The 22,934-nt window shown below is 61.1% G+C and overlaps 1 protein-coding gene across 1 annotated transcript in view; it reads left to right on the forward strand.

Annotated features, from left to right (window-relative positions):
• Positions 1-2,392: 2,392 nt before the first annotated feature.
• The window catches only part of NKAIN1 (sodium/potassium transporting ATPase interacting 1), a gene marked incomplete at both ends in the record, with an annotated part of 28,719 nt that continues 8,177 nt past the window's right edge, over positions 2,393-22,934 (forward strand). The window contains one exon of the mRNA XM_082296512.1: positions 2,393-2,446. Within this exon, the coding sequence (XP_082152638.1) occupies positions 2,393-2,446 (54 nt within the window). The remainder of the gene's footprint in view (positions 2,447-22,934) is intronic.

Below are 22,934 nucleotides of genomic sequence, written 5' to 3' on the forward strand. Positions count from 1 at the left end.
GATGACACCACCAGGGGAAACTGAGGCACAACAGGGCTGGGTGGGAGCACAGATCCTCACGGCTCCCTCCCATTTCTCATCCTCCCAATTAATTTCATGACCCTTTTTTTGATTTCCTCCTGATATTTGCTCTGTAATTTTGGCCATTGGGGGTTTTTCTCACACATAAACCCCAGGGTGGGGGGTCTGGCATGGCAGGTTCTGAGCAAAGGACAAAGGCCTGGGCTCCTTTCCCACCCTCTCCCAGATGAAGTTGTCTCCTCTCCTTCCAGGGGAGCTCCATGACGGGCTTTATTGACCTTTTTTTAATCTAAAATTGATTCTTTGCAAAACTCCACCTGGTCGGGAGCCAGGCGGGATCTCGGCGCCATTGGACGGGGATTTATGGTTTTCCATCAGAGCATTTCGCCTTTCCCTGGCGCTTAGGGCGCTGCAGGAGGCTTGAGCTGAGCAGATTTGCCCGGCCATGGCCAAGGAGATGCTGTGGGGTGCTTTGCTCCTTATCTTTTTTGGGCCTGTGGGGCGATCCCAGTCCCTCTGCTCCAGGTTTCTGCTGTGTTTGAATCCCAGAGGAGCCCACAGGCTCCATCCTGGAATTGTATCTGCACCTGGATAACCGTCACAAGGCTGGGACACCACTGGGATGAAGGTGATGGGACCTTTCTTGGGTGAAAACCTGGGGATTCCGGAGCCAGGAGAGCTGGAGGGACGGAGCCCAGCCCACAGTGGGGGTGTCCCAGCTCCACAGCTGGGATGGGATCCTCCCTGCAGAGCGAGGCGTGGGAGTGCTCAGGGCTGGTGGAGGTCACTCAGCCAGGCCAGGGCGGAATAAACACGGAGGTGTCCACGCTTCGAACACCACGTCTCAGTCTGCTCCTGCTCCCAGGAGCCCGGTTCAGAGCCCCCCTCGAGGAACCCGCTGCATCCTTGCACTGCGCGTTCCTGAATGCACAAAAGCCAAGCGTTTCCTGCAGAGCCCCGTCCTTCAGCCGCGCACGAGCCTCCCCAAATGCTCCTGGGAGCACAGAGCAGCCGCGGGAGGCAGAGAAATCCCCAGCGGGGAGGATGAAGGAGCTCCAGCCGTGGAAGGTGCTGCAGGCTGGTCCCAGCAGCGCACGGGGATGAGGATGAGCCCTGGCAAGCTTGGGTGAGCTTCGACCACACACACAAATGCAGCTTCATCCCTCGGATGCTGCGTGGGGCCGGTGCAGGAGATGCTTCCTTGTGAACATCGGCGCTGAGGATTAAGAAACCATGGAAATTAAAAGCAGCAAACTGTTTCCAAGTGTTTCTGCCAGGCGGCATTTCAGCCAGAGGTTTCTAAAGAGCTGGGAAAGCGACATCCCGGTGATTCCTCGCGCTCTGCGATGTCCCCGAAGGTGTTCAGTGAAAACAGAACAAAGGCGAGCGGGTGGGTGGCGGTGAGGGGCCGTGTCAGCCCTGTCTGCACCCACCTCCCTGCCCAGGGCACCTGCCCCCGGCCAGCGCTCGCCCCCGGCCCCAGCCGCGTGTGCCGAGCGGGGCTCTGCGGAGCGGGGCTCTGCGGGGGGACCTGGCGGCTCCCGCCGGGCTCGGCCATCTGTCCTCCCCGCAAGCCCAGCTGCTGCCCTGGCATGGCCACCCCAGGGGAGGTGGCGGGGTCCCTGTGCTGCGGGTCCAGGCGCCGCCCAAGGGCCGCAGGGCCAGGAGATGCGGGGGGATGTGGGGGGGATACGGGGGGAGCATCTAGGAGCCCTTCTCCAGGGTCTCAGCCGGCCGCACCTGGCTCCGGAGGGGAAAAAAGAATAATAATAAAAATCTGCGATTTAAAAGACAAACGCTGATGATTAAGGATGAGGATAAAGCCAGGCGGGAGCCGCGGTGCGGCGGAGGGGCCGCGCTTCCCTCGCCCCCGGAGGCCGCCAAGGGCTCGGCGCGGCGCGGCGTGCCCGGCCCCCCCCCGCCCCGCCCGGCCGCGCCGCCCGCCGCGCCCCGCCGGCTGCCGCGTCCCGCCTTGTTCCGGCCCCGCCGCCCGGCCCCGCCCGCGCCCCCCGCCCGCCCGCCCGGGGCGCGGAGCGCGGCTGTGCGGGAGACAATAGCGGAGCGGGCGGCTCCGCGCCGGGCCGGGCCGGGGATGGGCGGCCAGGGCTGCGCGGCCCCGCGGCCCCCGCGCCGCCCGAGCGGGCTGTAGCGGGGCGGGGGGCGGAGGGAGAAGGGGGCGATGCCCCGCGCCGAGCTCAGCCCGCCGCTGTGCTGAGCCGGCGGGGCTGGCCGGAGGCTGGAGAGCAGAACATGGTGCTGGAGCCCCCCCTGACGCTCCCCGGGTGGCCAAGGGGCGGCTGGTGAGGAGCCTGGAGCGCGGCGGAGAAGCGAGGCCACGGTGAGGGAGCCCCGAGGATCCGGCTGGGGAGCCATGGGGAGATGCAACGGGCGATGCACGCTGGTGGGATTCTGCTGCCTGCAGCTGGTAAGGCTCATCGGCATGCCGGGGGTGCTTTGTGCGAGATGCTGCCTGTCACCGCTCCCCACGCCGCCTCGGCGGTGACCTTGTGTTGGGACCAGCTCGGGGATGGCTCACCATCACCCAAAAAAAACCCACAGAAAAGGAAAAATGCTGATCTAAAAGATAGGCAATGCCACCCTCGTCTCCTGCCTCAAGCCAGCGCTGGCCGGGGAGATGGATGGGGACCGGTTCCCTGCGCTGTCAGTGCCCGAGGTTGTGTCTCCAGCAGGTGTGAGCTTTGTTCCCAACTGCAATCTCTTCCCTCCGAGTTCACTCCCGCCCGCGGTTTCCCATTCTGGTGACTCCACGGATGTGTCTCGGGGTGCGCTGGTCCCCTGAGTCGGGGCGAGAGGGAAACTTGGAGCCGCTGCCAGCACTTTGGAAACTCTCCCGCTCCTGAGCGGGACCCACCTGCCCGCGGCGTGGGGGACACCGGCAAGGAGAAAGGAGAGGGTTGATTTTAACGGGGTTGTCGGGTTTCGTGACGATTCGGTGCCGCGCTTGCCGCCGCCCGCGAATCAATCTTCATCAGGCTCTGCCAGAGGAGCCGGCGAAGGGAGCGCGGGGGGGATCCGGGGGGTTTCTGCTCAAACCAGCGCCGGCGAGGTTGCGATTAATTATCCCGGCAGGGTGGTGCGTTAATGGAGAATCAGCAGCCTCCAACTTGCCCCCGCTGCCGTGCCGGGCTCGTCACGGCGAGGAGAGCAGGGACGGACTGCTGAAATCTGTGGGGTCAGCTCGTGGTGTCCCCGGGGACAGGGGGTGATGGATGGATGGACGCAGCGCTGGAAACGGGCTCCAGAGCCCTCTGGAGATGATGGTGGCATCCTGCTGACAGGCACTTTCTTCCCAGCTCTTGCTCATTCTTCATCCCTCACAAGGCAGCGGGTGGGGAGGGGTCCCCACTTGTGGATGGGAGGGACACGAGGGGGGTGGGGGAGCTTTGAAGGCAGTGCTCAGCCCTGGGCAGCAGAGGCACAGTGGAATCATTCCTGGGCTGAGGTCCCTCCATTCCCGGGAGTGGCCTCTGTGTCCCCAGCTGTCCCCTGGGTTGGGGCTGTGAAGTCCCGCTTGGCGTTTTGTTCCCCTGATTCAGGATCAATCCAACGAGGTTCTCCAGGTGTGCAGGAGTTTCCTGGCTTTTGGTCACATCCCTTTTTAGCACTCAGCTCCCAGCCAGGTGTGTTGGTGATTATTCCCCGAGATATCCCAGATCCGGGAGATTTTAATCTGTTCATTTCGGGGGAACGCTGAATTGGTGCGAGCTCCCGGGCTGGGAGAGCAGCTCCTGCTCACACCTAACGAAACTTTGTGCTGCTAATCGGGGTCAGGCTGTCCCCTGCACCCTCACCCCGTGTCCTGCTTCTGTTGGCATCCCCAAAGGCTCAGCTCCAGTCCCTTAGCAGGGACCTTTCCACCCCAGGCTCATCCCCTCTCACCCTTTGGGAGGTTCTCCAAAGCTCCTTCCTGGTTTTGGAGGCAGCAGCTTCCACCCCACCAGCCGTGGGGAGATGCCCCCGACCCTCAGCTCCTCATCCCGGGGTGAGGGGTCTGGGTGCCCACCCACGGCCCTGTGCTGAGCCAGCCCCTGGAGACTGGAGGTGGCAGTGCCACCCAGGTGTCCCCTGGGGTGACCAAGGCCACCCTGAGGTGACACGGCACCTGGACCAGGCAGAGCTGAGGTTTGGGATGGATCCATAGGGAGCGGGGATGATTCCTGACCCCATCCCGGCTCCCCTCCTCTGCTTCACCCCGACATGGGGATGGCACGGGGTGCACCCAGTCACGGGGCTGGGGTTGTACTGGTGTGTGTGGGGCTGCCTGGAAGGCCGTGCCCTGCAGCTGCAGGACCAGCTCGTGCCAAGATGAGGCTGCCCAGGGGTGGCATCGGTTTGCCGAGCCCCCCTCCCGGCCAGCCTGGGCCTCGGTGTCCCTTAAACAGCAGCGTGATGACATCCAGCCCTCCCTGGGGTGATGCCACCGCCCCTCTCTGGTCCTCACTGCCCAGCCCAGGCACCTTCCCGTGGCTCCCCGTGTGTCACCATCACCCCACAGACACCTTCCCGTGGCTCCCCGTGTGTCACCGTCACCCCACAGACACCTTCCCATGGCTCCTGGTGTGTCACTGTCACCCCACAGACACCTTCCCGTGGCTCCCCATGTGTCACCATCACCCCACAGACACCTTCCCGTGGCTCCTGGTGTGTCACTGTCACCCCACAGACACCTTCCCGTGGCTCCCCGTGTGTCACTGTCACCCCACAGACACCTTCCCGTGGCTCCCTGTGTGTCACCGTCACCCCCGGTCACCTTTCACACTCCAGTTGCTTTCCCAGTATTTGTAACCTGGTCCTTTGACCCCCTGGTCCCAGGGATGCTCTGGAGGCTCCAGGTCCCGGGTGCTGCTGGCACCCACTGAGCACAAGGTCCCTGATCAGAGGGGCCCTGCAGAGCCCTGCCCGCTCCACGCCACACCTGAACCAGCTCGGCAAACTGGGTTTTGGGCCATGGCACCACGGGGAGCTGCTTTGGAGCTCCAAATCCTCCAAGCTCCTTCACCCCTGGTGAGGCCACACTGCGAGTGCTGGGTGACCCCAGTCCTGGGAACAAGCAGCACCCACTGGATTTTGCCTCCATTTATGGTTTTTCCCTGGAAAACTCCTCTTACCAAACACCCACCGGCCCTGCCCCGCCTCGGGAGGGGCCACCAGCAGATATTCATGATAACAAGGTGGGATGAAATCAAAACTCCCGGGTTTTGCTGGTTGTTCCCACCACCTGGGAGACCCAAACCTGTCCCTGTGAGCCGGTGTTGTCGGATTCACCTTTTCTTTATGGGAAGTGGGAGCTGCTGAGGGGCTTGGGTGGAACAGGGACCCGAGGTGACACTGACGGGCACGGGGGTGTGGGAGCCACAAGGCACAACATTTGTAAACTCTGCAGCCCGGTGGCGTTGGGACTGCTGTGGGACTGTGCTGCTGCCCGGGGCTGTGCCAGCCTTGGTGGCAGTGATAGGGGACATCGGGACATCGGGATATCAGGAAATCATCGGGACATGCGCTGCTGGCAGCCGGGGTCAGGCCGGATCGGCCCAGCTGCTGTCACACGTCCCGTGGCCACCCCGCTCTGTGCCCCGGGGCCGCGCTCAGGCGCTGGTGCAGGATGGTTTCCCTCGAGCTGGCTCCTTCTCCATCCGCAGCCGGCGATCCCACTGCCCCTCCCGTGGGGCGGCTGGGGACGCGAGGCCGCTCAGCCTGGCTGGGGACAGGGACGCTCCGCGCTCCCGCCTCCGCCTGGCACGGCCGGGAGCCGCTTCCAACCGGGCTCCCGTTTCCTTCTTTGTTTCTCTCGTTCTCCTTTAATTGGCTGGAGAAGCAGAGCTGGGTTGGCACCTCCCGCCTGCTGGAGCCTGCCAGGCTGGCGGGGTGCGGTGCGGGGCCGTGCGGGGCCGTGCGGGGCCGTGCGGCGCCACGCGGTGCCATTCGGTGCCACGCGGTGCCACGCGGTGCCATGCAGTGCCATTCGGTGCCACGCGGTGCCATTCGGTGCCATGCAGTGCCACGCGGTGCCATTCGGTGCCACGCGGTGCCATTCGGTGCCATGCAGTGCCACGCGGTGCCATTCGGTGCCACGCGGTGCCATGCGGTGCCATTCGGTGCCATGCGGTGCCACGCGGTGCCACTCGGTGCCATTCGGTGCCACGCGGTGCCATTCGGTGCCATGCAGTGCCATGCGGTGCCACGCGGTGCCATTCGGTGCCACGCGGTGCCACGCGGTGCTATTCGGTGCCATTCGGTGCCACGCGGTGCCATTCGGTGCCATTCGGTGCCATTCGGTGCCACGCGGTGCCATTCGGTGCCACGCGGTGCCATTCGGTGCCATGCGGTGCCACGCGGTGCCATTCGGTGCCATGCGGTGCCATTCGGTGCCATTCGGTGCCATGCGGTGCCATGCGGTGCCATTCGGTGCCACTCCAAGCCGGCAGCGGCAGCCCCACTCCCTGCAGGGCCGGGGCGCAGCAGAGCGGCCGCGGGTCCATCCCAGCTTCTCCCCGGGCCGTGGGGTCTGCACGGGGCACCGGGACCCTCTGGAATGTGACCCCCGGCTCCAGTCCTGGAGAAGGAGCTCAGGAGTTCGGCTTAAGGAGGGATGAAGGGAGGGGATGGTCCTTCATCCCCAGCCCTGTGCGACATCCCTGTGCGACAGCGCGACCCCTCGGGGCTCCGTGGCCCTCCCGTCCCCTTCTGTTCTCCCTTCCTGCTCTGATTTCCCTGGATTTGGCCACCACCGGCAGCACCGGTGGGAGCCACCCGCCTCCTCCCTGCCGGCATCTTTTGTCCTCGCACGGCTCCGGATGCTCAGCGCGGGGATGGCCCGGGGACCGCGGGGCCGGGGCTGCCCCCGGGCACATCCCCCCCCTCCGGGAGAGGGGAAAGGAGCCCGGGCTGAACTCGGGATGGAGGTTTTCAATTACACAATTAAATGCACAATTAGGTGTAATTACCAGCGCTCGGAAGGTGCGACTGTTCATAATGGGCTTGTAATCTACTGCCGCCGCTGTTTGTACTGCTCCGCTCCGCTCCCTAATGATTATGGAAAGCTTTCCCATTTGCATGGTTGCCATGGAAATGGGGGGCTGGCAGGAGCGCGGGGAGGGCGAGGGGAGCCCCTCACTGCCCTGAGCCCCCCCCGCTCCCCCACATCCCTTCCCCGTGGGGTGGGAGTGATGGGTGTGGTGGCACCTGGGGTTCTGTGGGGTCATGGAGGGATGAGGATCCTCCAGGGATGACCAGTGACGAGGATCCAGAGCCGGCCCCAAGGTGGGAGCTGCGTTTTAAAAGCCTGAAAAGCCCCACTCCACCTCATCACCTCCCCGGGCGATCCCTCCGAGAGCCCAGCAGGGACCGAGGCCGTGGGTGGCCGTGGGTGGCCGTGGGTGGCCGTGGAGAAGCATCGGCCAGCCCAGACCTCCGCGCGGATGAGCATCCTCCGGCACATCCACATTCCAGGCAGGGCTGTAAAGGTTTATTGACGCGTGTTTGGGAAGGCAGAGCCTCGCAGCTCGCAATTAAAACCGCGATTAAAGTGCCGTACGTCTAAATTTGCAGGACCAGCTAATGTGCACCCAGGAGGATTAACGAGGCCGCCTGAAGAACTCCCTAAATCATTCATGGCGGTTCTTAACAGAGCTGGGAGCGAGGGGGGCCGGAAAATAAATGTCTCAGGGGGCTGGGTTGTAGAGAAGATAAAGAGGATGAGGCTGAAACCAGGCTGGCCCGAGAGCGGAGCCGTCAGAGCCCGGGAAGCAAAGGTTGATGTGAGCAGCAAAGCCTGAAGCAGGTGGGCTCATGGAGAGCTCGGGAAATGAGTCTTGTCCAGCCAAACCTGGCTCTTGTTTCTTGCTGAGCTCACAGGGTTGGCTGCTGGAAGGGGCTGAGCTGCCCCAGCAATGTCTGGATGCTGATAAGGAATTTGATTTAATCCCAGGTGGCTTCTGCTGGGAAAAAAATTAGCGCTATAAAAAATCAATGGTGCTTGTTTCAGGACTAGGCAGAAAGAGAAGGAATGAAATCATCGCTGGAGGAAAGGTGTGAGATGAGGGGATGGTGGTGAGCAGAGCCCCCCTGGAAGTGCATCCCTGCCAGCCCATGGGGCAGGTGCGTGGCCCTTCCCAAAATCCATTGGCAAGCCATTGGGAGGGGGCTGGGAAGAGGAATCTGAGGATGGGAGATGTGGCAAAAGAGCCTCTTGAGAGGCTGATCTGAGGGAAGATCACAGAACCCTGCAATGGTTTGGGTGGGAAGGACCTTCAGATTATCCAGTGCCACCCCAGGGACACCTCCCACTGTGCCAGGCTGCTCCAGCCCCAATGTCCAGCCTGGCCTTGGGCACTGCCAGGGATCCAGGGGCAGCCCCAGCTGCTCTGGCAATTCCATGCCAGCCCCTGCCCACCCTGCCAGGGAACAATTCCTTCCCAAGATCCCATCGAATCCTTCCTCTTTTAATTTAAAGCCTTCCCCCCCCTTGAAGATGGGGAGGTGGAAGAGATTCCCGGCACCAACAGCCCTTAATGCAGGAGAAATAAGGCAAAACGAGTGAGTTTGGGGGAGGAAAGTGGCTTTTCAGCCCTGAAGGTGATTAACCACAGCCAGAAATTAACTCTGGGCGTGGTGGCCTCTCCCTGCTGCCTTTGGCCAGCGCTTCCCCCAGGCCTGGGGCCGTGTTTGGAAGCTGAGGACCTCAGGGGCATCCCCACCGCGGTGCCAGTGGCGGCGTTCAGGGGGTGCTGAGTGCCCTGGGCTGTGTATCCCGGCAAAGAGGTTGGGTTTGCTGAGGGAATTCGCTGCTGGAGGATCCGTGAACACCTCGGGAAGTCCTCATGGTGGTGTTTATCGGCAGGCTCCGAGCCTGGGGAATGCTCTCCCTGCCCGAGGCACCGACGGCTCCCAGCACTTCTTCCCTTTGCAGCGCCTCTCTTGGCTCCTCTCTCTTCGGTTCCTCCGGAGGGAAACCCCAGGGAAGGCCTGGAGGGGCTGAATAATTGAGCAGGGAGGGTTTGGGGCTCAACCAGTTCAAAACTCGCTGTGGAGGGATTCAGTTCCCAAAGGGAAACCCACATCCCTCCCTGGGACTGGGACCCGGCTTTGGGCTCCCAGCCCTGCCCCCACAGATGTTGGCACAGCTGGGGTGTGGGAGGATGCTGGGAGCGGCTTCCAGGACACCCTCCCCGGCTCGTGCCCATTCCCAGGGCTGGCAAAGGCTTTGTGTCCCACTGCCCCTCACCCTGGGAATGCGATCCTGCTGGCATCGCCTCTCCCGCCGGGCTGGGGAGCCCTCGGGGTGCTGCAGCCATCGCCTGGGGCTGTCACATGCTCAAGGAAAGGGGCAGGGATAGAAAACCCACAAATCCCTCACGTCCTGGATGTCCTAACAGCCCCTCCAGCGCCGGCTGCGGGATGCAGGTGATTGTGAATCCATCCCTGCAGCGCCTGGACGAGCCGAGTGCCGGCGGGTGGGAACATTCCCACCCCTCACCCCGCTGCTCCAGGCTCTATCCCCATCCCTCATCCTCCTGGGATGCCCCGGGATATCCCTGGAATGCCCTGGGATGTCCCTGTCCCCCTCGCAGTGTGGAACTGGGGGCAGTTTGGCTGGAACTGATGAAGCGTTGGGGTTGAGTGGGGAGGGAACACCGTTCCCAGACCCTGGGGGATGCTTGGAGCAGCTCGGGATGGTTCCCTTGGCACTGATTTTTTTCTCCCCTCCCTTCTGAAAGCAGCTGTTTATTTCAATTTCCAAAGTATGGACGTAAGGAGCTGGAAAACTGGGAAGGCAAAGCAGGCAGAGAGCGGCCCCGGCTGTGTTTAAACAGGACATAAAACCCCGAGAGGTTTTTAATAAGATTAATAAGAGCTCCCATGTGCTTGGGGGGAAATTTCCCCCTCCGTTGGCTCTCACTGCAGCAGAAGGAGATTTGGGGGGGTAAAACGATGGCCCAAGTGCTGCTTGGGAGCAGTGGGACAGGATGTGTCCCCCTCTGTCCCCACGGGGTCACATTATTTAATAGGCTTTTTTCCAGCTGGGATGGAGGTGCTGTGGGGTCCCGCCTTGGGGTGGTGGTTCCCCGTTCACCATCAGGGATCCCGCAGGGAGCAGGGGGCTCAGCACATCCCAGGAATTCCAGAGGTTCAGGAAGCAGGAACTGGGAAGGAGGGAGGGAGGGATGCAGGAGGGCACGGGATGGGTTTGGGGTATCCAGGGGGATCCCTGAGCTGGGGACTGCCTGCAGGACGTGGGGGGCTCAGGCTGGGAATCACCCAAAGGGGATTTCCCACCTTCCCACAGGGGGTGACATCCCGGTGCCACGTCCTGGCGCTGTCCTGGGGACCGGAGGGAGGTGGTGCTGACTGTCCCCGGGTACCCAGGGGCTGGCGGTGACAATGACACTGCAAAGCCACCGGCGCTGGCTGTGTCCTGTCAGCCTGGTCATCCTCACTGCCCACGCCCGGTCCCTAAGCAGGGCCTGGCCGTGCCTGGCCGGGGTCACAGCTGTGTTGTCACACTCGGGGTCACAGCTGTGCTGTCACATTTGGGGACACAGCCACACTCGGGGTCACAGCTGTGCTGTCACACTCGGGGTCACAGCCACACTCGGGGTCACAGCTGTGCTGTCACATTTGGGGTCACAGCCACATTCGGGGTCACAGCTGTGCTGTCACATTTGGGGACACAGCCACACTCGGGGTCACAGCTGTGCTGTCACACTCGGGGTCACAGCCACACTCAGGGTCACAGCTGTGCTGTCACATTTGGGGACACAGCCACACTCGGGGTCACAGCTGTGCTGTCACATTTGGGGACACAGCCACACTCGGGGTCACAGCTGTGCTGTCACACTCAGGGCTCACAGCCACACTCGGGGTCACAGCTGTGCTGTCACACTCGGGGTCACAGCCACACTCGGGGTCACAGCTGTGCTGTCACACTCGGGGTCACAGCCACACTCAGGGTCACAGCTGTGCTGTCACACTCGGGGTCACAGCCACACTCAGGGTCACAGCTGTGCTGTCACATTTGGGGACACAGCCACACTCGGGGTCACAGCTGTGCTGTCACACTCGGGGTCACAGCCACACTCGGGGTCACAGCTGTGCTGTCACACTCAGGGGACACAGCCACACTCGGGGCTGCTCTGTTGCTGGCCTCTCAGGCTAATTATCTTGATTAGGGCTAATTAGCACTCTGGGGCACTCCGGTCTCTTCCCGTGGCCGGATCGATAGCGAGGCCCTTTCCCAGGATGTGTGTCCTGGGAACACCGGGAATGCGGCACCTGGGGACGGAGAGCAGCCGGAGCAGGGCGGCTTTGCTTGCCCGGGCCTCGTGCCGGGGCAGGAAAACGTGGAACCTTTGGTGGCTGGGATTCGGGAAGCCGAAGGACTGCGGGTGGCCTCGGTGACTGCCCCAGTTCGGGAACTGGGGCTGCAGGGAGCTGTGGGAATGTCCCTGGAACGGTGCCACTCCCCCGGGCACACTCGTGCCACCCCGCAGGGACTCCCAGGTACAGACCGCGAGTGGGAAATGGCCCAGGGGGAGGAGGAAGCTCAGGGTGGGAATCGGGGATGCTCAGGGCGCTTGGGCGGGGTGCTTGAGGTGGTTGGGGTGGGAACGGAGGGTGCTCGGGGTCAGAGGGAAGGGTTCTTGGGGTGGGAAAGGAGGGTGCTCGGGGAGTGGAGGGTGCTTGAGGTGGTTGAGGGGGAGTCGGGGGCGTTCCGGCTGAGCACGGGGGATGCTCGGAGTGGGACTGGAGGGTTCTTGGGATGCTGAAACTGCCGGGAGCACCAGGGACAACCTGTCCGTGCTCTAATTCCGTGCGGGAACGGCTCGGATTAATGGTGGTGCTCAGCCACCGCCGGCAAGTGTCACGCTGGGGGTCCTTGTCCCGTCCTCCCGGGCTCTGTCCCCTCCTTTCCACCCCACTGGATCTCAGGAGAGGTGACAGCCGTGGCTGTGGCTTCCAGCCGGGTCCTCCCCGCCTTGATTTGTGTCCCCCAGCCCCGGGAAGGGTCCCGGGTCCCACCCCGTGGTTGCAGCAGCCGGGCCCGGGGTCACAGCTTTGCACAAACACTTTGCGGGCTCAGGTTTGGGTTTTCTCTGCTTTTCGCTGCCCTGTTTTGGATCAGGAACGAGCCCTGTCCCTCTCACCCACCCTGGGGACACCTGGCGTCTCCATCTGTGCCTGCGGGACCCCCTCAGCTCCTGTCCCCTGCTGTCCCCTCCTCTGCTGCCACTTCCAGCCCGTCTCCGGCCGCTTGCCAATTCCCCTCGGCAGCTGCCGGCACTCTCAGGCGAATCCGTCCTTCCCTGGCCCTTTTCCGCAGCATCTGGCACCGTTTTCCCTCGGCTCGGGGAGTGGCGACACAGCCAGAGCCCTGTGACGGGCGTGGGGTGGCACCGGGCTGGCACCGAGTCCCCGTGGCCGTGTGGGGACCGCTGGCGCGGTGGCTGCGGGGGTGGTCACGGAGCAGCTGGGGGGGGTCTGAGGTGGCACTGGGGGGTGGCACTGGGGGATGGCACCGGAGGGTGGCACCTGTGTGTGGGCGGTGGCATCCCAGGGCCATTGAGTGGGCAATGGGCAACCCCCGGGCCGTGGGTGGCACAGCCAGGCTGGGGTGGGGACAGCCTGGGGACGATGCTGCGGGGTTGGGACCAGGCGTGGGGGGGTTCCCCAGGGGCTGGGGGTCCCCGTGCCCAGCCTGGCTGGGCCTCAGTCCCCTTCAGCTCCCGGCTCTGCCGCTGCCTGTGGTCACCCTGTGCTCCTGGGGGACACCCGGGTTGTCCCCCATCCCCCCGGGAGGGACCAGGGCAGAGTCTGGAGCAATGGGAATTTCAGGATCAGTGTTTTATTCCCTGTTTTGTTCCCTCCTGGGAATTTGCCTCGTGGCTCCCCCAAGAATCCCATTCAGCAGCACAGCCTGGTGCTGCTGTGACCAATAAACACCACTGGTTATAAAAATTTTATTTCTATATTTTTAATCTCTTTTTTTCCCCCGGAGCTCCGCAGTTGTGTGCTGGTGGCCTGTGGAGGGGTTTAGGGCCCCCAGTCCCTTCCAGTGTGGGGGTGAGGACATCCCTGTCCCATTCCCAACTGCTCCTTGGGCTGCATCTCACCCGGATTTCAGCCCCTCCCAGAGCTGCTGCCCCCGAGCCCAGCCTGGGTCTGATCCTGGGTCTGATCCTGGTCCAGCACCACCGGGAGCTGAGGGTCTCCGGAGAATTTGGGGTGAATTTGGGGTGTCTGTGTGGGGCTCTTTGGTGTCAGGAGCCATATTTAGGGATACCCTCACCCATTTGGGGCTGGTTTGTGCCCCATTAGGTGCAGGTCCTCTCCATCACCCATCCAGGACACGGGTGCTGCCCCCCAGCTTTGGCACCCACAGACCCCAAACCCTGCCCTCTTTTGGGTGCACCCACAGCGGGAATGAGGATTTCCACCTCAAAATGTGGGGGGAAGTCCCAGCCCAGCAGCACCCACAGCCTGGGCACATTTGGGGGTCCCCAGCATTTTGGGGTTCTCCTGTGGGTCCTGCCATGGGAAATGGTGCTCTGGGCTCTCCCCATGTCCCCCTGCCCCATCTTCTCCTCCATGAGGGGGATGCCGACCCCACTAATGACCCCAACCTCGCTAACGACCCCATCCCCCACCTCGCAGCAGCCCCAGGCCCTAATTATTTTCAATCCAACGCCCTCCCCCGCAGAAGGAGCTGCGCGGCGGCGGGGTCGGGGTCCCGCGGGGAGGTGGCACTTCCCAGACAAAGCAAACCCGGCCCTAACAAAGGGCCTTGAATTATACATGGGCCGAGGGCTCGGGGCAATTAGCGGCGCCCTCGTTAGCGGGGTCGCGGGTGGGGTCGGTGTCCCCCACCCTGCAGGGCAGGGGAGGGAGCAGGGAACACGTGGGGAGCTCCAGAGCCCCATTTCCCATGGCTGGGGACCCCACAGAGGGACCCCAAGGAGTGGTGGGAGCATCACTGCCGTGTCCTCGGCACAGCGGGTCCCACACGGGGAGCGTCCCCAGCCCTTGGCGCTTCTGGGTTGGGTTTTCCCTAAATATTTTCGTGAGGAAAACCTCATCCCTCCCGTGGGTGCATCCGTAGGGGGGATGGGGTGGGGCAGCACCCGACACCCAGCAGGCGCAGCCTTCCCGCCTGCTTACACTGGAAAAAGCAATTTGGGGGGGGGAAATCCCAGTTTCCCCGGTGTGGGGCTGGCCCTGATGGCAGGGGGACGGGCTCACAGCCCTGCTGGATGTAGGGGATTGCTGCAGGGTTCGGGATGTCGCCTGTCGCGACACCCCGGTGTCGCATCTTGTCATTAAGGGATCCATCGGAGCGGAGCGGGAGGGCCCTGGGTGGATCCAGCCCTGGGAGCTGCTCGTCCACCGCCCCCACCCCACAAAGGGGCTGGAAACCCCCATCCCAAAAACCCCTCCTGCAGGCGGGGGGGATGAGGGGAGGGTGAAGCAATTAATAAAAGCAATTTTTACGGCTGGTTAAGGAGTCTCTAATGAGCTCCCGAGCGCGGCGGCTGCCGGGGGCTGCGGTTAATGATGCACCGGGGGGCACGGCACGCGGCCGGCATGTCCTGCCCGGGATAAACGGGAAAGGGATCGGTGGGATCTGCAGCAAAGGGATCAGTGGGATCGATAGCAGAGGGATCATTGGGATTGATAGGAGAGGGATCATTGGTATCAGCAGCAGAGGGATCATCGGGATCGATAGCAGCGGGATCATTGGGATCGATAGCAGAGGGATCATTGGGATTGATAGCAGAGGGATCAGTGGGATCCACAGCAGAGGGATCATCGGGATCGATAGCAGCGGGATCATCGGGTCGATAGCAGAGGGATCATCGGGATCGATAGCAGCGGGATCATTGGGATCGATAGCAGAGGGATCATCGGGATCGATAGCAGAGGGATCATTGGGATCGATAGCAGAGGGATCATCGGGATCGATAGCAGAGGGATCATCGGGATCGATAGCAGAGGGATCATTGGGATTGATAGGAGAGGGATCATTGGTATCAGCAGCAGAGGGATCATCGGGATCGATAGCAGAGGGATCATTGGGATCCACAGCAGCGGGATCAGTGGGATCGATAGCAGAGGGATCATTGGGATTGATAGCAGAGGGATCATCGGGATCGATAGCAGAGGGATCATCGGGTCGATAGCAGAGGGATCATTGGGATCGATAGCAGAGGGATCAGTGGGATCGATAGCAGCGGGATCATCGGGATCGATAGCAGAGGGATCATTGGGATCCACAGCAGAGGGATCAGTGGGATCGATAGCAGAGGGATCATCGGGATCGACAGCAGAGGGATCATCGGGATCGATAGCAGAGGGATCAGTGGGATCGATAGCAGAGGGATCATCGGGTCGATAGCAGAGGGATCATCGGGATCGATAGCAGAGGGATCATCGGGTCGATAGCAGAGGGATCATTGGGATCGATAGCAGAGGGATCAGTGGGATCGATAGCAGCGGGATCATCGGGATCGATAGCAGAGGGATCATTGGGATCCACAGCAGAGGGATCAGTGGGATCGATAGCAGAGGGATCATCGGGATCGACAGCAGAGGGATCATCGGGATCGATAGCAGAGGGATCATTGGGATCGATAGCAGAGGGATCATCGGGTCGATAGCAGAGGGATCATCGGGATCGATAGCAGAGGGATCATCGGGATCGACAGCAGAGGGATCATCGGGATCGATAGCAGAGGGATCATTGGGATCGATAGCAGAGGGATCATCGGGTCGATAGCAGAGGGATCATCGGGATCGATAGCAGAGGGATCATTGGGATCCACAGCAGAGGGATCATCGGGTCGATAGCAGCGGGATCATCGGGATCGACAGCAGAGGGATCATCGGGATCGATAGCAGCGGGATCATCGGGATCAGCAGCAGCGGCTCCTTCGCTGGAGGAGTCTCTCAGACATTCCGGGTTTACCGGATCCCTCCGGCGCCTCTGCAGCTCCCGCAGTCGGGCCGTGCCGGGCTGCGGGTGGATGGGTGATGGGAATCCTTGGGTGCTCTGCTCCCGCGGGATCCTGCCGGGATCGCAGCCCCATTGCCGGGGCAGAGCGGCTCCACTCGCACCCCTGGAGGCGGTGACGGGGATGGGGACGGCGGATTTTAGGGAAAAGGTTGGTGGGATTGTCATTGAATTCCTCAATGGATACTGAGCAGCACAAATGATGTCCTGGACCCCAAAATGTTGCAGCCCAAAAAGCGTCTCGAGGGCTCGGGAAGCATCCGAGCCCCTTCCGTGCCCCTCGCCGCTCCCAGCCCCCGATCCTTTAATGTTCCGCCTGGGAATTTCTATCCCTGCCTCGCACACCCTTGGATGCACCCAGCATCTTCCCCTCGCAGGCTGCTCGTCCAGCCGGGGGGAGACTCCCAAGCCCTCCAGGTTGGAGAAATAAGAACAAATCTCCAATTCTCCAAGAAATTCTCACCCTTGGGGTGTTGCTCCCAAATTTAAGCCCAAGATCCCCCCCCATTTAAGACCCAAATCCTCCAAATTTAAACCAAAGATCTCCCATATTTAAGCCCTACATCACTCAAATTTAAGCCCAAGATTTCCCAAATTTAAGCCCAAGATCCAAGATTTAGGCACAAAATCCACCAGATCCAAGACCAAGATCCCCAAATTCCAGCCCCGAACGCCCCAAGATTTAAGCACCAGGGATGGGAGCGGGCAGTGGGGGCTGGTGCCCCTCACCCGGATCCGTGGGTTCCCGTGGGTTGTGGAATTACCCCGAGGAGAGGGAAATCCACCGGGGTTATCCCACAAATCCCTTTTGTGCCGGCAGCTCCATCCTCGCGGGACGGCCGAATCCCTCAGTCCTGCGTGCTTTTATCCCGGGTTTTAACGCTTAAAAACGGGATAAATGGGAAGAAAACACCCCCACCCGCCGGGCCGGGTGGGTGCACATGGGGACCACCTCCAGACATCCCCTTCATCCCTCCAGGATGTGGGAGCGTCCCTTCCTCCTCCAAAACAATCCCAGGAAAATCAATATTTTGGGAGCCGTTTCGCCTCCCCACCGGCTGCCGCCGGCTGCTCCTTTCGCAGGGATTATTTTTGCTCCCCGGCTCATTAACGGGGTTGTTACCAGGCAGATTTCCTCACCCGAGCTTCTCCTTCCCAGCCCGCGGGCCGTGGGAGGAGGGAATGCCGGTTTCCATAGCGATGCGCTTGGCTTTAATCAGGGTTTCTTCCCTGGGAGAATTGATTACGGAAAGTGTCACTAAATAAGTCGGTAAATTGGATTTTTTTTGGTGTGTATATATATATATATATATATAATATATTCATTTTTTACCTCCCTTCTATCGGATTGTATTAACGGGGTCTTTGAGGCGTCGGTTGAGGTTTGGGGAAAAATACCTCTGGCTTCTCCCGGATGTCGGGATAAAGGAGGGAACCGGGAGAATTAGCATGGAAATTGCCTGCGGCTTAATCCTTGTGCTCCGCGGGCTGCTGGGGGCAACCCCTCCGGGATCCCTCCTGTCCCATCCTGGTGGGCTTTGGCAAATTTTTGGAGCAGGTTGTCCCATTCCTTTGCTTTTCCGCGCCCGTTCCCCTTCCATGGCCAGCCCCAGGCTTTGCCTGTGTCTCATTCCCAGGATTTGGGATTTAGGGAGTCAGGCTCCCCACATCTCTTCTGGTTTCCCACCTTGTTCCCTCTGTCTGTGCACTACCCCAAATCTAAACCCAAAATTCCCCCAAATTTAGACTCAAGATCCCCGAAATTTAAGCCCAAGATCTCCCAAATTTAAGGACAAAATCTCCCCAATTTAAGCCCAATGTCTCCCAAATTTAAGCCCCAAATCCCCCAAATTTAAAGCCAAGATCTCCCAAATTTAAGCACTGAATGCCCCCAAATCTAAGCCCCAAATCCACCAGATCTAAGACCAAGATCCCCAAATTCAAGCCCTAACCCCTCCAGATTTCAGCACAAGCTCTCCCAAATCTTAGAAGAAGATCCCAAAATTAAGCCCCAGCTCCCCCAGACCTAAGCCAACCATTCCGCAAATTTAAGCCCAAAACCTCCCAGATTTAAGGCCAAGTTTCCTCAGACCTAGGCCCAAGATATCCCAGGTTTAAGCCCACATTTCATCCCCAAACCTACAGATTAAAGCCCAAAACCCCCCAGGTTTAAGCCCTGAGCAATTCCCCATTTGCTTGTGGGGTTTTTTGGGGATCTTCATTTTAATGAAGGCTGCACCTCTCAGTGGCTTCTGCTGGGAGTCTCCAACGGGATGAGTGACTGAGGTCCTGGATGAATCCCGATTTTCCTTAGCTGGCTGTTGGTTTGGAGGCGGATCTCCCCGGGAATGACAAACACTTCCGAGGGATCCGTGTTGGAGCGGGACAGGGATTTGTTTGCTGTGGGGTGGGGTGGGATGGGATGGGATGGGATGGGATGGGATGGGGTGGGATGGGATGGGATTGGGATGGGATGGGATTGGGATGGGATGGGATGGGATGGGATTGGGATGGGATTGGATGGATTGGGAATGGATGGATGGGGTGGGATACAGTGGGACAGGATGGGTGGGATGGGATCAAGTGGGATGGGATGGGATGGGATGGGATGGGATGGGATGGGATGGATTGGATGGGATGGGATGGATGGATGGGATGGGATGGGACAGGATGGGATGGATGGATGGATGGGATGGGATGGGATGGGATGGGATGGGATGGGATGGGATGGGATGGGATGGGATGGGATGGGATGGGATGGGATGGGATGGGATGGGATGAGGTGGGATGGGATGGGATGGGGTGGGATGGGATGGGATGGGATGGGATGGGATGGGATGGGATGGGATGGGATGGGATGGGATGGATGGATGGGATGGATGGATGGGATGGGATGGGATGGGATGGATGGGATGGATGGGATGGATGGATGGATGGATGGATGGATGGATGGATGGATGGATGGATGGATGGGATGGATGGATGGGATGGATGGATGGGGTGGGATGGATGGCTCCCATAGGACAGCAGGCTCTCTGGCCACCCCAGAGGTCCTGGCCCCGCTCCCACGGGTCCGGAGCAGCTCCCAGCCCGGTGTCCTCGAGACCCGGCCTTTCCCCAGGGCTGGAGCTTCCCCCCACCCTGCCGTGCCTCAGTTTCCCTGTCAGACCTGCTCCGATGGAGCTGCTGCCCCTGGCCAGGAGAGCAGATGCTCCTGGTGCTGCATGGAGCAGGAATCAGCCCGTTTTCCAGGGAAACTGAGGCACAGCAGGGCAGCATCACCACCTCAGCCTCACTGGAATGCCGGCTCCCGCTGCGGTCACGGCCCCGTGCCTCAGTTTCCCCTCTGGGCTGTTCCCGGTGCACATTCCCCTCTCCGGGGACACTCCCGGCCCCCTCTCACCCCGTCCCACAAGTGCCACCACCCCGTGTCCCCCCAGCAGCGCATCCAAGGTCGCTGCAAGGTGACGCCGGGGGGATCTGAGCACGAGGCCGGCATTAGCGGGATCCTCCCTCCTGCTCCATCCCGAGGGGACGGAGGATTCCCCGCGGGAACATCAAGCCTGGCGGGCGGGAGGGCATCGCTGTGCCGGCCAGGCGGGGAATTGAGCTGCTTCGATCGCCTCGGCTTTCCCTCGGCGTGGAAAAGTTTCCTGGCTGGGAGGCAGGAGGGGGAAAGGGATGCCAGGGCAGCGTTTATGGGATGGTGCCAACAAGGGCTGGGGGCTGTGTCAGAGCCCGGTCAATGCAGAGTTGCATCAGAGTTGAGGGGATGTGGTGTTTGGTCAGAGATCGATCGGTTGGACTCCTGGGGAAATGGGGAATTTGTGGTGTTTTCAGGGAAAAAAATTCCTATTAAGATTCCCGGGGGTCTTTATGGGGGCGCCAGAACTGTCAGGAGCCAAATGCACCCAAACCCCACAGTCTGCGAGCTGACAGAGCTCAGGGCCTTGTTTTCGAGGTGGAAATGAGGAGGAGCTTCCTCCTGGGGTGAGAATCTTCGGGAGGTGGTGATGGAGCGTCCCCTCTCCTTGTGGGAACACCAAATTCCCTGGATTTCAGCGTGCCCAGCATGTCAGGGCACCGGGAAGGTTTGGGGGGAGTGTCTCAATGCTGTGCCTCAGTTTCCCTTCCCTGTGATGGAGCCAGAATGGGAGGGGCCAGGTTTGATCTGCTCCATTTAGGGGAAATTAAAATAGAATAGAATAGAGTAGAATAGAATAGAATAGAATAGAATAGAATAGAATAGAATAAAATAAAATAAAGTAGAATAGAATAGAATAGAATAGAATAAAATAAAAATAATAAAAATTAAATTAAATTAAATTAAATTAAAATAATAAAGTTTATTGCCATTAGCCACCTCAAGGCTGCATTTCCCAGCCCTCCCTGATGGGATGGATGGAGCCGGGAGCACGGATGTGGGATCAGGGCTTGGAGGGCACCCAAGGCTGACACCCGGGTGGGGCCGCCCCCAGGGCTGCATCCCATGGAGCAGATTTCCATCGGGATCCCGGGGTGCAGCGTCCGGATAGGCGCATCCAGCCGGGGCTGCGTTCCCATGGCAACGCCGCCGGATGCGGGGAAATTAAATAAATAAAACTGGGAAAGGGGTGGGGGGATAAAATGAGAGAGGGGAGGGAAAGCCGTGGGACGGGCGGGGGGTGCTGGGGCCGAGGGACCCCGCACACCCCAGTGCCACATCCCGGCCCCAGGGAGCTGGGATGCTCCAGCCACGCCGTGGGAGCTCCGGTCTGGGGGGGTCAAAGGGACCGTGCAGCCACCGGGAGCCCCCCAAAACCGGCGGCGTCCACAAGGGATGGCCCCAGCTGGGGAAGGACCCCATTTGTGCCTCTTTCACCCCAATTTTTGCTCCTGCCGCGGTTTTGCTCCTGCACTGGGGCCTCTTCCCAGCTTGGGGCCGCATCCTGCTCATCCCCGCGCGATGCTGGAGAGGGATTGAGGCCCCGGCGCCTTTAATTTCTCTCCGTCTGCGATTTTGTGGAGGTTTTTGCAGATGGAAGTAGGTCAGGAACTTGTTTCCAAGTCATTAAATGAAGTCCCTGGGTTCGCAGCGCTGTTTGCGCCTCCTCAGCAGCCGCGCTCTCCTCTCCTTGAAATCGCGGCCGATTCCCCTTCCCGGGCGGGGGCTGCGCGACGGAGCCGCTTCCCGCGGTTCCCGGGCCTCCCCCTGAGCAAGGGAGGGCGTTGGCAGAGCCCAAACCAGCCAAAATACCTTAAACTGCCTCAAAAAGAGAGGTTGGGGGAGGGAGGGGGCCTGCAAGGGGGTCGGGGTGGGGATGTGGGATCCTGGAGCGCCTTCGGGGTGCGGCCGTCCCTGGGGCTGGGCCGGGATGTGGCCGGAGCTCCAGGGATGCTCCATCACCCCGCGGCTTTGGAGAACATTCCTTATGGATCGGGCATCCTGCTGCCCAGCCGGACACTGCCCTGGGGGTTTTCTCCCTCAACACAAACATTTTTTTGGGGCCAAAACTCCCAGAAATGGGAGGGGGGGAGGTCAGGGACGGGGCGAGCGATGCTCTCGCAGCACCCTCGGATGCGGCCCGCGGGGAATCAAAGCGGCCAAATCTCTTCAAAACGCAGCGAAATGAGAAGTTAAATCCCCGGCGAGCCTCGGGCATATGGTGTGCGGGAGGAAATCAGCCGGCTGCAGAATAATGACCCATCGGGGGGTCAGGGAGCCCTGCCCGGAGGGGAGGGAGGGCGGGGGTGAGCTCAGAGCTCAGCCCGAGGTGCAGATGCTGCTGCGGGGATGAAGAGCAGCGGGTAGCCGGGAGCGGCATCCTGCCTGTCCCAGGATCCTGTCCGGTGCCAGCTCCAGGATCCTGACTGTCCCAGGAAGAGAGAGAAGGCTCCAGGGAGAGCTGCGAGCCCCTGGCAGGGCCTAAAGGGGCTCCAGGAGAGCTGCAGAGGGACTGGGGACAAGGGATTCAGGGCCAGGAGCCAGGCAATGGCTTCCCAGTGCCAGAGGGCAGGGCTGGATGGGATCTTGGGCAGGAATTGTTCCCTGGCAGGGTGGGCAGGGGCTGGCATGGAATTGCCAGAGCAGCTGGGGCTGCCCCTGGATCCCTGGCAGTGCCCAAGGCCAGGCTGGACATTGGGGCTGGAGCAGCCTGGCACAGTGGGAGGTGTCCCTGCCCATGGGATGGGATGGGCATCTTTAAGGTCCCTCCAACCCAAACCATCCTGGGATTCTCTGGTTCCAGGAGAAGAAGTGGGAGCTGCTGGGCAGGAAGGTTCCTGGTTTCCAATGGTGCTGGCTCTGGGATGTCCATCCAGCGCTCCCCACCTCGGCTGCAGTAGGATTTCTGACCTCAGTTTGTCCGCTGTGCTGGGGAAGGTGCTCCCCGGTGTCCGTGAGATCCTCCCGGCACAGCCAGAGTGGGATCCAGTTCTCCTCATGGGGATTAAGGACTGGGAAAACTTGGAGTGATGGGATGGGTCTGAAAGGTGAAGGTGCCATAATCAATTCAGGGACAGGAGAGCTCCTCCCCACTTGAGTTTGGTGCCAGCACCCTGGAAAAATCCCATTTTCCTCCAGCTCTGCCTTCCTGGTGCCGCCTCCCCGAGCCCGGGCTGAGCCCCCAGCTCCTGTCCCCAAAAGTGTCCCCTCCTGGCACTGTCCTCCCCTCAGCCAGCGCTGCAGCCCGGCCTCTCCTGCTTCGCTTTCCCGGGGAAAACACAATCCTGGCAGGCAGCGCGCGGGGACGAGCGGGACCCGCCCCCAGCTGATGGATGCGAACTTTCGGGCCCGATCGATGAACTCGAGAGTGCTTAATTAAGAGGGAGCCCTAAAACTCGTTGTATTGATCAGCCGCGGGTTCATCTTAATTAGCAGCGGGACGGCCTTTGCATCCCGGCTCCAGAG

Source organism: Coloeus monedula (assembly GCF_965178545.1).
Source record: "Coloeus monedula genome assembly, chromosome: 24".
In the NCBI taxonomy this organism is placed as follows: Eukaryota; Metazoa; Chordata; class Aves; order Passeriformes; family Corvidae; genus Coloeus; species Coloeus monedula.